At 40.1% G+C, this 18,093-nt stretch overlaps 2 protein-coding genes across 2 annotated transcripts in view; one reads left to right on the forward strand and one right to left on the reverse strand.

Annotated features, from left to right (window-relative positions):
• naa15 (N-alpha-acetyltransferase 15, NatA auxiliary subunit) overlaps positions 1-10,891 on the forward strand; it is a 103,987-nt gene extending 93,096 nt beyond the window's left edge. Inside the window, exons 19-20 of the mRNA XM_033020563.1 lie at positions 2,422-2,519; positions 9,228-10,891. Coding sequence (XP_032876454.1) covers positions 2,422-2,519; positions 9,228-9,428 — 299 coding nt within the window. The 3' untranslated portion in view covers positions 9,429-10,891. The remainder of the gene's footprint in view (positions 1-2,421; positions 2,520-9,227) is intronic.
• A 1,845-nt stretch (positions 10,892-12,736) lies between these two features.
• The window catches only part of LOC116972967 (malate synthase, glyoxysomal-like), an 81,400-nt gene continuing 76,043 nt past the window's right edge, over positions 12,737-18,093 (reverse strand). Inside the window, exons 14-15 of the mRNA XM_033020575.1 lie at positions 15,739-15,869; positions 12,737-14,026 (exon numbers count right to left, since the gene is read on the reverse strand). Coding sequence (XP_032876466.1) covers positions 13,903-14,026; positions 15,739-15,869 — 255 coding nt within the window. The 3' untranslated portion in view covers positions 12,737-13,902. The remainder of the gene's footprint in view (positions 14,027-15,738; positions 15,870-18,093) is intronic.

Genomic DNA, 18,093 nt, shown 5'->3' on the forward strand with positions numbered 1-18,093 from the left:
GGAAAGCTCCATTAATGGAGTTTAAACCATGTCGTCACTTCACATTTACTGCCAGCTATAAAAGGTAACAAACTGGAAATAATAAAACTGGATATATTTTAAAATGGTGCTTCCAGTTTGTCCATTGATGCACCCCCAGAATTTCCCATTATCAAAACATTTCTAATACTAGAATGATTTGAATCTCTTATGTGCAAAAATAGTGATTGAATGAAACTGACCAAAAGGGCTTTTAGAGACATTGTGTACAAATAGTCAATTCTGTTTAACATCTTCAACCCTTCTGTCGTACTGGTGTGTTTTATTTCACTTCCCCTCTACACCAAGTGAATGTACCATGCATTTTGTCAGTCCTATTATTAAGCTTCCATCATTACTATGTGGCATTTTTTAATTTTGTCCAACTATAGAAAACATCCCTTTGGTGTTTCGCAATGGTATGATTGATTTTTGTTTAAGTATACTCATCCAGCAGAATATTGTGGTTGTCAATCTGAGCCCTGAAATCCCACGGTGCTCTGAGACTGTATACTTTTTAAACTGTGAATTTATTTATGTAACTGTAACTTCTCTTTTATCTATACTAAAGGGATAATTTTCATGTTTCAAGCAAAACGGACTTATTTCCTCAAGTTTTGCTTGCTTTTAAGCGAGCATGTAAATATGCTTTTAAATATGTAAACTGCCACTGAGAAAAAAGGGAATATTTTGCATGAGACATGGGAGAAATTTATTTCAAGTTCATTGTTAAAATAATTACCCATGCTACAATATTTAACTTTTAGTTGTTAAAAAAGATAGGCCCAAGATTCTACTGTTTTATGTAGAGCATTTATTACAGACCCTGGTAGATCAAAAACATGTTACATCGATTCATTCATATTAGGGTTCATTGAACTTGGCTTTCCTTGCCTTTTGTGAAATCAAGGAAAGAGTGGGAGGAAGGGACGAGGTGGGGTGAGAGAGTGACGCAGGCTCAATCCTGACCTCTGCTCTGTATGTGGAGTTTGCACATTATTCCTGTGACTGCATGGGTTTCCCTGGCTTCTCCTGTTTCCTCTACATCCCAGAAACATGTGGGTTGGTAAGTAAGTTAACTGGCCACTATAAATTGCCCCTAGTGTGTAGGTGAGTGGTCAAATTTGATGAGTATAGTAAAATCGTGGGGGAGAGTGGGTTACTGGGAAAATTGATGAGGAATGGGATTGCTGTGATTCAGGCCTCTTCTACAAGTACAACGTAGCCACTTCTACAAGGAGACAAGGTGATTTTTTCCTTGCAAAATTAAAAATCAAAAATTATGTTTATGATTTTCACAAATTAATGTTGTTGTGAATTAAATTTCCTAAATTTGGGCACATTTCCAAAATGTTGATAATTCCAAAATCTTGGGTATTGATTAAATGTGGCTTGTTTAATGGTCGGAAGACTAAAAACAGGAGGAACAACAAGCTGATTTTTCCAATTGGTTCCTTTATTTACCTATTTGAGTAGTTCAGTAAAGCCTCGTATTTATTGTCTGTACATGATTAACCTTGAAGATGTTGAAGAGGTACTGACTTTTGAGCTGCTTGAAAATGTGGTGGAAATGCTGTGGCACTGCTCTTGGGATCAGTTCCAGGGTTTTATTCTCCAATGGTAATGACAAATGGCTTCTTCTTCTTGCATATGGCATGCACAGCCTAAAGTGACTAATGGCTGATATGTTTCTACATTATGGTGAACATCATTGAATTATCTGGCTCATTATAGTTGTTGGCATTGTACATTTTTTTCCTGGATCTCAATTTTAGCAAAATCCTGAGTATGCATCTGTTGGTAATTGGGTGGGATGACTAAAAGGACAAGCCAGTTATGTATGTACTTTGGCTGAAAATGAACTTTTGAATAAACCAAGTGTTGAGGAGTGCTTATTGGTAGACAAAAGTGCTGGAGAAACTCAGCGGGAAGGAGTGCTTGGGTTGGGTGTTACATATTGTTAAGTTCATAAGTTAAGAGGTAATTGAATTGATGAGAGATAATTGGCTTAAATGTAATGTTTAGATATGATTAAATACCCTGACAGTAATTTAATCATCAGCAGAAAATGATTTTATTTAATATATATGCAGAGTTCACGGTGAGAAATTATGGAAGGACAGTATGAATTACCAAATTCCCATTAATCAGATGTAATATTAATTGTAAATTATTTGGTTGAACCTCTATATACTATTGTGATAAAACAATAGATAATTCAAATAATTTCCTTTTCATGTTAAAGGCTGTTTCCAAGCTAAGTTCAATGTGGAATAGCAAAATTAACTTTAGATTTCTCATAATTTAAACAGGCTATGGCAGAAATCTTCATCACACTGTCTTTCCAAAGTACACCAATATCTGTCTTCACAGAATATAAACATACTTTGTACTTTCTTGCAGCTGCCAAAATGATGTGCTACAATGAACCTTCTACTCAGAAGAGGGCGGTGGAGTTAGCCTCCGGACTTGATGAATTTCTAAGCCACAGAGGGATCCAGGTGATTGTTTACACAATAAGTTCCCATTTTCACTCTCTGTAGGCCATGTGTCATTTTGTGAAGAGAAATGGTGTGCTTTTAATTTATTGTGGTCAATAATAAAGGCTTCAACATCCTCGGAAAGCAGGATGCAATTTCATAATTGGGGTGATCTAGCACAGAAAATGGCAGGCCAACCACGATGCACCATCTAACCTCGTCCCATCCCTTTCCTGTCCATGTATCTGTCTAAATATATTTTACCGCTACCACTTCCACTACCGCACTGAGGCCATGCGGCAGCTCTCGGACACCTCCTCCGACCTATCCTTGGACCGTGATCGCACAGATGAGCATAATCACACAGACCATTTCTGATTTCATCATTTCTGGTTGTCTGCCATCCAAAGCCTCCAACCCTATCGTTTCCCAGCCCCGCATGGCTTCTCCCTGGTTTTACCTTCTCCCCAAAATCCATGAAAACAACTGCCCTGGCAGACCTGTTTCTGCCTGCTCCTGTCCCAATGAAATGAATTCCATGTACCTCGACCCATGTTATCCCCCCCCCCCCCCCCCGGTCCAATCTCTCCTGACCTATGTCCAAGATACCTCACATGCCCTTCGTCTCTTTAATCAACTTCTGCTTTCTGAGCCCCCACTCCCTCATCTTTACTATGGACGTTCAGTTACTCTACACCTCCATCCCCCACAAGAAGGCTTTAAAAACTACCTCCGTTTCTTTCTCGACCGCAGAACCATCCAATTTCCCTCCACTAACACTCTACTGCGCCTAACAGAGCTGCACCTCATCCTCAACTTCCACCAAGTCCAAGGCTTAGCTATGGGCACTGGCATGGGCCCCAGCTATGCCTGCCTCTTTGTGGGGTATGTTGAGCAATCCCTGTTCCATGAATACACTGGCTCAATCCCAAAACTATCTCCGTTACATTGACAACTGCATTGGTGCTACCTCCTGCACCCATGCAGAACTCATGGACTTCATCAACTTCACCACCAATTTCCATCCTGCACTCAAATTTACTTGGACCATCGCCGACACCTCCCTCCCCTTTCTTGATCTCAGTCTCCATCACAGGAAATAGACTATCGACTGTCATCTATTACAAACCCACTAACTCTCTCAACTAACGCAACTACACTTTCCTGCAAAGACTATCCTCTACTCCCAATTCTTCAGTCTATGTCGCATCTGCGCCCAAGTACATCTGAAATGTCCTAATTCTTTAGGGAACGGGGGTTCTCCTCTCCCCTCATATCTGAGGCCCTCACTCGTGTCTCCTTGGTACCCCGCAGCTCTGCTCTTGCTCCCCCTCCCCTGGCGCAACAAAGACTGAGTCTCCCTATTCCTTGCCTTTCACCCCATCAGCCGTCACATACAACACACAATCCTCCGAACTTTTTGCCACCTCCAACAGGATCCCAACACTAGTCACATCTTCCCATTTCCACCCCTTTCCGCCTTTCGCAGAGACAGTCATCCCTTCCCACCCAAACCGCCTCCTCCCCAGGTATCTTCCCCTCCAACTGCAGATGATGCAACTCCTGTCCCTATACCTCCTCCCTCGACTCTGTCCAGGGACCCCAACAGTCCTTTCAGGTTAGGCAGAGGTTCACTTGCACCTCCTCCAACCTACTGTATCCGTTGTTCAAGATGTGGACTCTTATACATCGGCGAGACCTAACGCAGACTGGGTGATCAGTCTCCCTGAACCTACCTGATCTCCCAGTTGCTAAACACTTTAATTCACCTTCCCATTCCCACACAGACATTTCATTGTCAGACTGAGGCTAAACGCAAATTGGAGGAACAATATCTCATATTTCGCTTGGTCAGCTTACACCCCAGTGATAACTTCAAGTAACCCCACCCAAGTCACGCAAGTTTCTCGTTTTCGCCCAGCAAACAGCTTACAATGGCCTGTTTCCTTTGTCATCTTTACTTTTTTGCATATCTTTCATTCATTGTTCTTTATCTCTACATTATTGTCTATATGGTATCTTTACCATAACAGGATGACCAACAGAACACAGTACTACAAGTGTGGCCTCACTGAGGTCCCATATAACTGCAACATAATGTCCCAACGTCTATTTACATTTTTCTGACTACTGACAGCTAGCATGCCAAAAGCTACCTTCACGCCCTCTATCTACATGTGATGCCACTTGCAAGGAACAATGTACTTGTAATATTTTAACCCTCTACAACGTTCACCAGGAACCTTCCTTTCACTGTGATGGTCTTGGCCTGGTTTGACTTCCGAAAATGCAACACCTCACGCTTACCTGAATTCTGTTCAGTTTCAGTTTAGTTTATTGTCATGTGTACTGAGGTACAGTGAAAAGCTTTTTGTCCATTAGCCGTTCCTTCGGTCCACTTGCCCAGCTGATCAAGATTCTGCTATAATTCCGGATGACCATCTTCATCTGTCTAAGATACCCCCTATTTTAGTGTCACCTGCATACTTACTAATCGTCAAAATATTCTTACAGGATTTGCGATGCATCATTTTCCCCACACAGTTTCACGTTGCCCATCCAAACGCAGGTAGATTCTGTCCCTCAGAATCCTCACCAGTAACATACTCACCACTGATGTTACGTCAATCTCATTCTCGTACATTCTCATCTAAAGTATTTATATAAATAATGAAGAACAACGGGCCAGCATTGATCCCTGAGGCATATCACTCGTCACAGGCCTCCAGTCAAAAGAACAACTTTCCACCATTACCCTCTGATCCCTACTATCAAATCATTTATGTATCCAATTAACTTGCTCTTCCTGGATTGCATGTGATATAACCTTCGAGACTAGCCTACCATGTTGGATCTTGTCAAAGGCCTTGCTATAGTCCATATGGACAATGTTCACCACCTTACCTTGATCAATCCTCTTCAAAAAATCTTTGGGAGAGGAAGACGGGAGAGAGAGAGGGGGAGAGACAGAGAGAGTGAAATGCAACCGTGCGTCACGCGTTCAGAATGTTCTGGAAATGAAGCGTGCGCGTCTCATGCACGAAAGCTGTCGGCAGCTCTATGGTATTCAGGGAACCAGCCTGACGCGTCATACACACACTAACCACCCCCCCTCTAACCACCCCCCCTCTAACCATCCCTCCCTCCAACCACCCCCCCTCCCTCCAACCACCCCCCCTCCCTCCAACCACCCCCCCTCCCTCCAACCACCCCCCCTCCCTCCAACCACCCTCCCTCCAACCACCCCCCCATCCCTCCCTCCAACCACCCCCCTCCCTCCCTCCAACCACCCCCTCCCTCCCTCCAACCACCCCCCCCCTCCCTCTAACCACTCTCCCCTCTCCTCCTCCCCTCTCCCCCTCCACCCCCCCCTCCTCCCCTCTCTCCCCCCCCCCACAGGCATTGTGAAAGGGAGGGAGGGGGAGAGATCTCCCACCCCTGTCCCATTGTGACTCATACAAAAGTTTGATGAGTATATACACATATACACGCGCACGCGCGCGCACACACACACACACACAGTTTTAATAGATACTAGACCAAGTGCGTCCACGCTGACCTTTATTCATTGTCCATTTCACATCATTATACTGAATAGTTTTTTATCTGAAATGTTAACTTATTGCTCCATAAATGGCCATTTTGCATCTCAGCTACCTACAAGTGATATACCAGATGAATAGACGGTGGCCAATGTTGTTTATTTATATAAGAAGGGCAGTTGGGTTAAGCCAGATATCAGTAGGCCAGCAAGACTAGTCTCACAGGTAGGGAAACCCTTGGAAAATTTCTAAGGGACAAGATTTATTTTTACTGGAAAGGCAGGATTGATTGGAAATATGGCTTTGTTTCTGGCTAATCCTGTCTGATGGGGGATCTGTGGTTGATGACTTCAATAAGACCTTTAACTACATATGGTACCACACATGGTAGGCATATCTAGATGTTTAAAGTCTAAGGATCCATAGCAGGCTGGCAAATTGGATCCAAAATTGGCGTGGTAATAGAACTGAGGGTGGCGATGGAGGATTGCTTTTATGATTGAAAGTCTGACCACAAGGATCGGTGCTGGAAATCTTGATGTTTGTTATAATCATTAACCACTTGGATTTAAATATAATAATATTGGTATAATAAGCTTACAGATAGGAAAATTGATGTTTTTTAGATGGTTAAAGGTGATGATATAGATTGTTTGGGAAGTTAGACATGGTAATGGTAAAAAGAGTTTAATCTTGACAAATGTGAGGTGTTGCATTTTGGAAAGGCAAACAAAAGGACACACAGAAAATCCGAAGGGATTTTAATGAAGAGAGGTATCTTGCGATACAGACAAAATTCAGTCAAAAGTAGGGTCTCAACCCGAAACGTCACCGATCCCTTTTTTCCAGATATGCTGCCTAACCTGCTGAGTTACTCCAGCATTGTGTGTATCTAGGGATAAAACTATTTAGGTTCTTGAAAGTGCAACATAGGTGGGCAAGCTGGACAAGAATATTTGTGATGCTTACCTTTGGCTGTGACATAGGATAGTTGTTGTGACATCACGGAGGTCTTGCTGCAGCTGTACACAGTATTAGTGAGACCACATTTGGAATACTGTGTACAGTTCTGGGGTCCATACTTAAGGAAGGATGTACTAGCCCTGGAGGCAGTGCAGCGAAGGTTTACAAGATTAATTCCTGCAATGAGGGGATTGACATATGAGGAAAGGTAAGCTGGAGCTCTACTCTTTGGAGTTTAGGAGAATGAGAGGCGATCTCATTGAAACATATAAGATCGTGAGGGGCCTTGATCGGGTGGATGCACCGAGGATGTTCCCAATGATCGGGGAAACTAGAACTAGGGGACATAGTTGCAGAATAAGGGGGGGCTCTTTTAAAACTGAGATGAGGAAGAACTTCTTCACCAAGAGGGTGGTTAATTTATGGAATTCACTGCCCCAGGGAGCAGTGGAAGCAGAAACGTTAAATATATTTAAGTCTAGAATAGATGTTTTTTTAGCTGCCGAGGGGATAAGGGGCTACGGGGAGAGGGCAGGGATATGGACCTAGGTATGGTTAGTATAGTAAGACCTGAGTGATCTCCTGGACAAGTGTCGATCGCCTGGATTGGGGTCGGAGAGGAATTTCCCGGATTTTTTTTCCCGAATTGGACCTGGGTTTTTATCCGTTTTTTTGCCTCCCCCAGGAGATCACGCGGTTCTTGGGGTGGAGAGGGGTGATAGCGGTATGAAGGGGAGGGTAGTGTCTTGTGTTCTGTGTCTTGTGTCTACTGTTTGTGAGTAAGTGTGTCTGTTTAGTGTTCAGCCATGAGCGAATGGCGGTGCGGGCTCGACGGACCTGGTGGTCTACTCTCGCACCTACTTTCTGTGTTTCTATGTTTCTATCATGCTACAACTTTATAACATATTGGTTATATACTATAGATTATATACTACACTATATATGTATTTGTGTTTGAGAGGGTTTAAAGGACATCACAGAGCAGAGAAGGCCGTGGCCTGTAGAGGTATTTAAAGTTACCAGAGGGGCAGGTGGTAAAGATCTAAGACAAGATAGGAAGTTTCTAGGAAATGAGAAGGACTTTTCTACCTACCGTGGTTGGAGTCTGGAATGCGAAGCCTAAAGTGATTGTGGAGACAGGTACTCGTGTGACACAAGTGCCATCTCAACAAGGACTTGTATCGCCATGTCGTAAATACTATGGATCTAATGCAGATAGACAGGTTTAGTGTAAATAGGTTCAATGGGTGGCATGGACATGTTGAACAAAAGGGCCAATTTCTGTGTTGTATGACCACTCCAGATGCTGACTGACCCAAGAATTTCCAGCATCTGTTCTTAATCAGATTATGCTGAATAGTTTCTTAAGACAATATCTGTACTGCAAATATTTTTAAAATAAATAAAACTTACAGAAGTGGAACATTGCAACTAGGGAGGTTGAGTCAAGAGATGAGATTGAGTACACCCTAGAAATAAGTACACCAGAAAGTGGCTAAAAGTTGTTTTGGTTGATGAATAGGACATTTTTCCAATGAAAGCAATGGATCATTAAATAGAGTATAACGGCTCTAATTTTCGTGCTAAGTGGAAGTCACTAATTTAATCCACCCACAGAAAGGTCCTAAGTCAATCATTGACTTGTTGAGTTTCAGCTTTTTCTTGAGTTCTGGTTGACATGGAAAAATTGACTACCTCCTCTAGCTTAAAATCAGCTTAAGGATACCTTCGCATATTGTTTAACTTGGCAAATGTTTATCTTTAGCATGTCGGTGAACACTGATGAGGCATCAAATAATTTATGCACTCTCATCGGACAAATAGGCTTGCTGCTAAGGCACAATGTGCTGGAGTAACTCAGCAGGTCAGGCAGCTTCTCTAGAGAACATGGATACGTGATGTTTTGGGTCGGGATCATTCAGAATGCAGGGTCGTGACCCAAATCGGCACCTATCCATGTTCTCTGCTGCCTGACCCGCTGTGTTATTCCAGCATTTTGTGTTGCTTTTGTGTACCAGAATACACAATTCCTTATTTCTGCTATAAGGCACCTTTACTGGCTGTTGATTGAAGTCTTGGATTGTTAAAGGTAAACCTAACCTTTAGCCTTAAATCATGCGATTGATGCCACAATGCTAGGGCTCTGTGGCTACTTTGGATAATATACAAACAACATAACTGTAGCTCTTTGACAAGTCTGACATTTTGATTTCTTTCTATTCAGATTTGTGTGAAAGTGCTGGAAGCTGTGCGTGATGGCAACCTGGGAGTATGTAAAGAAACAGCTGAAGCCTACAGGGCACAGTGCCACAAAATTTTTCCCTATGCTCTAGCATTCATGCCTCCTGGATACGAAGATGATGTAAAGATCACAGTGAATGGGGATAGTGCTACCGAACCAGAAGAACTGACCAATGAGATCTGAATGAAGATGGTGACTGAAGTCAACACATTTTTGTCGCACACCTCCGATGTCAGCTTCCCACTCTTGTCGACAGGATCTGTAAATATGTGTCAGGGTTTCATAAATGCCTACAGATCATAGACTTTCAGAAATGGGGGTCTTTTTTTTTATCCTGCTGACTTAAAAAAATTTATCTGAAATTTTGGTGGTGACTTCTGTACCATGTGTTTCTGAAGCCCATGTGAGTGAGAAGGTGACATCAGTTTAAATGCACTCAACACCGTTCTTGCAATTGGCTTCCCGGGTTTTTAATGTAATTTCTAAAGAATTTTGAGAGCTGTTTTAAAAAGATGGGTGTGACACAAAAATGTAGTCTAACAACTACTGTCTTGAGATTGCCATGGTCAGCGGTGTGCTGCCCTAGCACTGGATCCTCTAAGCACAAACTTTGTCAGGGCGGCAGTGTCTGACTGAACATGAACGGAAACTACATGCAGACCACAGGAAATACCTTATGTAAATTGTGATGTACAGATTAATGTACCCAGTTAAACAAAAAGTGTTAAAGAGGGATAGGTATTTGGAATTGAAGACTGAATGGGAAGAAGTAAAATTAGAGTGTACTGACCATCATTTCTAAATTCCTTGGGATTTTCTAAAAAAAACATAAATTTAGTATGTCTGTAGATCACCTGCATTACAGAACAGTTCTGAGTCTGCATTTCAATGTTGCTGCTCACAACGACTGAAAGTTGCAAATGTTAGCAGTCAACAGTTACTGCTTTCCTTTTAAATCCTTAATCTTTGATTGCAGTAGGAAGCGTTTGGTAAATTAACCTGGTTTCATGTTCTAATTTAGTGGACAAGCCTTGGACTCAGTACTGTTTTTGTTAATGCAGATGCAGATCATCATCAGTAACTCCCTGACAGATTATGTAGAAAATTATACATTGATCATTTGGATACCAGTTTTTCCCTCTATGTAATGTCAATTATAGTTCTTGAAGCCCAATATTTCTAAGGATACTTCTTGCTCTGCAGTTTTACTCATGCCCCAGACTTTGTATGTTTTTAAAAGGGGCCCACAATTTTTCGAGAGAAAAAAATGCTTCTTTATTTCTGCAGTTACAATTAATTCCCGTGGTTCTGAAATGCAAAAGGTACCAAATATACAATGCAATAAACTTTTTTTTGGAAAATTGTTCTAACATGGCTTTTATTTTGCAGATTTCATTTTCCAGGTATATTTCAAAAATGTGCCCCAGCAATTGATTCAAAGCACTGTCTGTTACTTATGAAGAAAATGTAATTGCTCCCTGTTTATTTGATTATAATTGTATACAGCTTGTTTGTAACTGGTCTGTCCTAATCCTAGCTGGCTATCCAAGAAACATGCATTTCAGCGCAGTTGTGAATTCTTATGTTACTGACTTGACGTTTGACTGCAGAAACCAAGTAAAAGACTGTACAATGTTCCATTTTAATATTGCAGGACTTTTGTGTTTTTTTTTTAACCACTCATGAAGCAATTAAAGCTGGAAGCGGAGAGTATTCTGTACATCTATCCAAATAATGCAGCTGTGGGTCTGTCGAGAGAAAACTTCCTAGGTTGGTATGAATGATGGTCTTGCTCACAGTTCACAAACTCTGATTACCAGTGGGTTTATGTCAGTATGATCTATTTGAACCTGAACTTGTCAGAATTTGGTTTGATCATTGAGGTTTTTTTTTTGTGTTCATGTCTTAAACCATTTCAGCACTGAGCCTTGTGTAGGATTTTATTTTTCATTGTCTTTGAGATCCATCCAACACACAGGGCACTGATACAGCATATGAAATGTAAATTTTACATTTGTTTCTGTGGTTAGTTCCATTTTAACCACACTGGTTGTATTCAGCATCTAATAAACTGGTAGTGTTTGTGTCATTTTTGTCACAAGTCTTAATGCTAAAATCCATTCTCTAGTTAACTGTATTCACTTTGCTGCAAGTGGGGATCCCCTAGTTTGGAAAGCTAGTAATTTTTTAAGTAAATTAATAATCTTCCATCTGTATTTTCATTATACTGTTGTGTGCATGCAAGCAGTTTCCACAGCAGGAAGACTCACATTTCCACTAACTCCGAAGGTCAAATAACATGCACTGGAAAATGTTATATTATTTTATTCATTAAGCATGTTGATATATGCTGCAATTGTAATTAGTAGGAAGGTAGCACAATGTTTGATTTTTCCATTGTCCAATCAAAGGAAAATCTGAGGTGCTCTGCTGCCCACTCATTGAGATAAAAATATTTCCAATTAAGGGTCACTGTCAAATAGTTGCTTTGGGATTTGGGGGGGAGGGGGGGGGGGCACACGGAAAGCGGATACGGATATTTTTGCTTTGATTAACATACTTTGGTATTTAAATAACATGTTGAGAACATCATATTTGTTTTTCAATTAAACAAAATCCCGGTTAACAATTAATGTTAAGTTGAATTCCTAACAGTTCCACTTTTTTTTTAATAGTCATTCCTTGTTTTTATTATTTAAAAAATACATTGCCTGCTATGATAATAATGTGGTGCCATGGCTGTATTAACAGATTGATCTCAATTTAAGTGCTAAGTGCAGTGAAAAGTCTCCCTAATTTGACAATAGCATTGGGGGGAAATGGTTCCTTTAACAGGTTAGTAAAAATAGTCCGAAGGATTTTCTGTTCTATTTTGCCTTTTTTTTTGTAATGCCTTGACCTTTCCATGAAGCACATGAAAGTGTTTTTCAAAGAAATTGTTAGAGTATTCTTGTATTCTCATAGTTATTAAATTGAAGTATTTTGAAAAAGAAATACAAGGGAGGATAGAACACAAATTAATTGTTAAGCCTATAAATAGGCATAAGCCGATGGAAGTTTTGGGTTTTCTACAGCCAGACAAGTACAGCAGCCCAGTTTAAATCTTATAACTTCATGTGAACTGGAATGTGAGTTTTCTGCCCAAACAATCATAACACGTCTGTCAGAGTTTTGACCAAAGATACATTCATTTTAGATGATTGTTCACGAAGCAATGCAAACTTTGAACACAGTTTGTCTGACTATTTGGACTTTTCTGTACTCTTCTGTATAGATACATAACATTAGTCCCCGAGTTGCTCTTCTGGTAGATAGCACCTTTTCCCATCAAAATTCAATAATAATGTTTATGTCTTTGTTATCCATAATTCTAGGTGGCAGAAAAGTAAAACTGATCAGGTCTCCCAGTCCAAGGGATTGAAATGGTTATAATGTTGCAAAAAAAGTACACCTGTAATGTATTTGCACAAAGATTTTGCCTCTTGAAATACTTTTAAATTTGCTATGTATTTCAGGCATTTGTTTATTCTTAATTAGACTTTTGCTTGCTGTTGGTCATGGTGCAAACACTCAAAAACACTAAAATCAAGCAGTATTGTAGGAAGTATTTCCCTGGATGTTTGCAGATTGCTGGACTTGAAATAAAAACAGAAAATACAGGCAGTGTTCTCTCCCCACATTTATTGTAAACGTAAGATTTTTATTTTTAACACTCTAGGTTCAAAAGCTTGTCAATTTAAAATTTACTTTTGTTTACCTACCTAAAATGAAGGTGATTTAATTCAATTTTTGGAAGACTTGATAACATTGATGCGGAGGTTGTAACCCCTGGCTTAGGAAAACCTAGAATTTATTTTTGAGTCATAGCCATGCTGGAAAAACTCCAGCCTAGTTCATGAGATTGTAGCAAACCTTTAGTTTGGGAAGTTTAAAACAAACACTTAAAATGGGCAAGATCCTTGCAATCCTAATGGCAACAAAGGATCATCAATATATTTTGAAGTCAGGACAGTGTACTTCTTGGAAACAAATGTCAACAGGTGATCCAAAGTGCTTGCTTCCTTTGTCCTTGCTGGTAGATGGCATGTATCATTCAGATACCCAGAAATGGTTACATTCTGCAGCAGTGGAAATTGGTTAGCATCTCCTTGAGTGTGCAAACTTTGCTGAGCTAGGCTTGCTTTACTAGGAACATAAAGTTAATGTTGTCCCACAAATATGATATTAATCCTAAAGATGTGGGCGGTATGGTGGCACAGCGGTAGAGTTGCTGCCTTAGTGCAGGATACCCGGTTTCGATCCCGACTACGGGTGCTGTCTGTACGCAGTTTGTACATTCTCCCCGTGGCTGCGTGGGTTTTCTCTGAGATCTTCGGTTTCCTCCCACACTCAGATGCACAGGTTTGTAGGTTAATTGGCTTGGGTTTGTATACTTGGTATAAGTGTAAATTGTCCATGGTGTGTGTAGGCTTGTGTTATTGTGGGGATTGCTGGTCGGTGCGGACTCGGGTCGAAGGGCCTGTTTCCGGGGCTGTATCTCTAAACAAAACTAAATCTTTAATTCTCAAATTCCAATTTTTACTTGTGGTTTGTCACCACTTTTAGAATCATACATTGCATTAGTTTTTTTGCAGTTATTACCACATGTTCTATGCAATTAATGATTGGCACTTAAAAATGTATGTTCCAAGTTCAAGTACATCGTGAGGAATTCTGGAAAATCTCGCTTCTGTACAATCTCAAGGAATATTTCGGAAGCCACTGCCAGTTGTCCTTTGGAGCTGAGGAAAGATGGTAATCATTTACTACTAATCATAGAAATGCTCATGGTGTATTCAACCAATAAAGTAAATTGAATTTTAATTGTGTACTTGCTCACTAGTAATTTATTTAGGGTGGAACAACCTGAATGTTTTATGCCAACGCAACTCTTGAGAATGGCATAGGAGCTAAAAAGCCTTATCCATTTGGTTAACATCACAATAATTGCAGAACACCTTGCCCAGATGGGACTAATTTCCTGACACCAAAACGCTCATTTGTCCTTTCAGGGGGAAAAAAAAGTCTGGCTAACATGTATCCTTAGTGACGTGCAATGGTGATACAAATATATGTTATGCTTTTAATTTTAACATTGTGCCACCTTTTCATCTTCATGCTACAAAAAATACAATTGAAAATAAAACTGCAGAATGCTGGAAATCTGAAATGACAAAGCACCGAGGCATACAGCAGGTCATGTAGCATCTGCGGAATGAGAAACAGCTAATGTTCTCAGTTCTACAACCCTTCAGAACCAGACAAAGATGGATAAGTTGCAGGCCCAGGAGCTGATTGTTTTTCTTTTCACAGATAGCTAACCTGAGCTTTTCTGTTCCATTAAAGGACACAAATCTTAATTTTCATTTGCGTCAACAGTATATTTGGTTCTTCCACTTAATTCTGGTGAGAATCTAACAACACAGCTAATTGAAGGAATTATTGAGAATTTTACATTGTTTTGTTGCAACGTTAACATCCTGAAAAATGATGGCATTTCTTGGCATTTTACCTAGGCCACTCATTCATAAATTTTCACCACTTGATGTTAGCCACTTGATGCTATAATTTTGAAATATGCAATATATGGGAAGGTATTTAGTATATGACAAGAATGAACTTGAAGCTACACATTGTCTTTAGGTTATTTACCAATCAGAACCACTTGTAGTTCTATTGGCACCTTTTCATTCCAGTTTTACGATCAATGATAAAATGAATTTGATTATTTTTCAAACTAGAGCAAACTTTTAATAATTCTTGTCACGTCACTTCATGTTTAAATTATTTACAGTCAGTCAAATCACACCGTGTCAAATTATCTGTTTTAAGGGGAAAAGATTTGTATACAAGTTAGAAGCCGGAGTAGTCATGTGGCCTTAATATTATGGCCGATCTGACTGAACTCAACTACATTTTGGTCTACCTCCTGTAACCTTTTGCCTTTATCAACTATCGGTCTTAACTCTTGAATTATCTTCCTCAAAAATAGCCCCCTCAATATATTAAAAAAACTGCCTCATCCCCACTATAAACAGTAACTCATAGTTCTAGTAAATTCCTTGTATGTGAATACTTGGCCAATAAACTTACTTAGATTCTCTCACAAGCAGAAACATCATCTCTAGACCTACTGTCTAGACCCCAGAGGATTTTGCTTCACTCAAGCCTCTCTCCCTCTTACACTCAAGCAGAAGGACTACTCAGTCTAACCATTTCTCATGGACCACCTGCTTTTTAAAAAAAACACAATTCTGTATACTTCCATTTGTTGGAGGAATAGTTGGATATGATCTGCAAAAGATAAATCTGTTTGATGAACTAGTAACTTTGTTGGCGACGGAAACTATTGTGTATTGCCTAGGTCTGCAGTATGATTTTACCGGTTTGTATGCAAAACAGCATTTCACCATGCCTAGGTACATGTGACAATAAAATATCATTGATATTTTACCTGTCATTGTGGTGATGCAAAACATCCTGTAATTCAGTTTCTATTTCCTTTACAAGAGCTTGAACTAGGTTTCTGGTGACAATTCTGCCATCATTCTCCAATTTTACTCTATGTCGAAGCCACTGCCAAACCTGTAAGATAAATTTATAGAAATAAAGACATTTTACAGCACGTGATATAAAGCTTCTAATTTTGCAAGAGACACTTTCTATAATCCAATCTTGCCATCTTTTTTAAAAGAAAAAACTCTCAAATTTGGCTTTTTCACATAGCAATTTGAATTGATTGTTCATGAGCAATGAATGAAATAACATAAACCTTAACTTTTTGACTACCCTCTCAGTGGAAAAGTTGCCGCTGCTCTAGTTTTAGAATTCAGACAAGTTTAAATTGTAATTAAGCGAACTAAAAAGCAAGCTACAGGAAGTTGGCTATCACTTGCCGGCTGACCTTATCTCTCCCCCTCACCTTTTTAATAATGCATGCCCTCTTATACCCTCACACCTGATGCAGGGTCTCAATCTTAAACATTGCTGTTGCTTTGCCTCATCAGATGCTGCCTGACCCATTGTTCCTCCAGCAGTTTGTTTTTGATTGCTGATGTAGTCCAACTTAAAGTTAAGACTGAAATTTGGAGAGGTTTTGATTGGGAACCATGATTTGCATTGAGGGGTGAATGATGAATTAATAGGCCATAAAAATAGTCTCTTCAGAAGGGAGACACAAAAAGCTGGAGTAACTCAGCTGGACAGGCAACATTTCTGGAGAGAAGGAATGGATGACGTTTTGGGTCGAGACCCTTTAGAAGGGTTTTAAAGAACAACAGATGGTAACTAAAAAGGCAATACGGGGAGAAAAGATGAAATACGACGGTAAGCTAACCAATATTATAAAAGAGGAGAGCAAGAGTTTCATCAGTTATATAAAGAGTAAAAAAGGAAGTTGGGCCGCTAAAGAATGATGCGTGAGAAGTGATAATGGGGGAATAAAGAAATGGCAGAGGAGTTATTGCGTCCGCTCACAGTAGAAGACATCAGCAACATGCCTGAAATTCAAGAGTCTGGTTGGAAGTTAGTGGAGTGGCTATTACTAGGGAGAAGATGCTAGGGAAACTGAAAGGGCTGAATGTGGATAAATTACCTGGGCCGGGTGGACTGCACCCTCGGGTTCTGAAAGAGGTGGCTTTAGAGATTGTGAAGGCATTGACAGTGATATTTCAAGAATCACCAGAGACAGGAGAGGTCCCAGATGATTGGAAAGTTGCCAATATTAATTCAATTTGCATAAGAAGGGAGCAAAGCAGAATAATGGGAACTATAGGCCGGTTAGTCTGACTTTGGAGATTGGTAAGGGCATCCCCTTACAGAGTACTGATGTACAAGTTCATGATAAACAGGTTACAGAGTACTGATGTACAAGTTCATGATAAACAGGCCAAAGTCAGCATGGCTTTGTGAAGGCGAGGTCTTGCATGACAAATTTGTTGGAATTCTTTTAAGAAGTAAATAGGACAGACAAAGGAGAGTCAGTAGATGTTTACTTAGATTTTCAGAAAGCCTTTGATAAGGTGCCACACGTGAGGGATATGTATCAAAGTGTGGTAAATTGGATTAGTAAGTATGCAGGTGAATTGATGGTGTGGTAAATTGGATTAGTAAGTATGCAGATGATACTAAGATAGGTGGTGTGGATAATGAAGTAGATTTCCAAAGTCTACAGAGAGATTTAGGCCATTTGGAAGAATAGGCCGAAAGATGACAGATGGAGTTTAATGCTGATAAGTGTGAGGTGCTACATCTTGGCAGGACAAATCAAAATAGGACATACGTGGTAAATGGTAGCGAATTGAGGAATGCAGTTGAACTGAGGGATCTAGGAATAACTCTGCATAGTTCCCTGAAGGTGGAATCTCATGTAGATTGGGTGGTAAAGAAAGCTTTTGGTGTGCTAGCCTTTATAAATCAGAGCATTGGTAAAGAAAGCTTTTGGTGTGCTAGCCTTTATAAATCAGAGCATTGAGTATAGAAGTTGGGATGTAATGTTAAAATTGTACAAGGCATTGGTGAGACCAATTCTGGAGTATGGTGTACAATTTTGGTCGCCCAATTATAGGAAGGATGTCAACAAAATAGAGAGAGTACAGAGGAGATTTACTAGAATGTTGCCTGGGTTTCAGCAACTAAGTTACAGAGAAAGGTTGAATAAGTTAGGTCTTTATTCTTTGGAGCGCAGACGGTTAAGGGGGGATTTGATAGAGGTTTTTAAAATGATGAGAGGGATAGACAGAGTTGACGTGGATAAGCTTTTCCCATTGAGAGTAGGGAAGATTCAAACAAGAGGACATGACTTCAGAAT

The sequence above is a fragment of the Amblyraja radiata genome, chromosome 1, assembly GCF_010909765.2.
Source record: "Amblyraja radiata isolate CabotCenter1 chromosome 1, sAmbRad1.1.pri, whole genome shotgun sequence".
Taxonomy (NCBI): Eukaryota; Metazoa; Chordata; class Chondrichthyes; order Rajiformes; family Rajidae; genus Amblyraja; species Amblyraja radiata.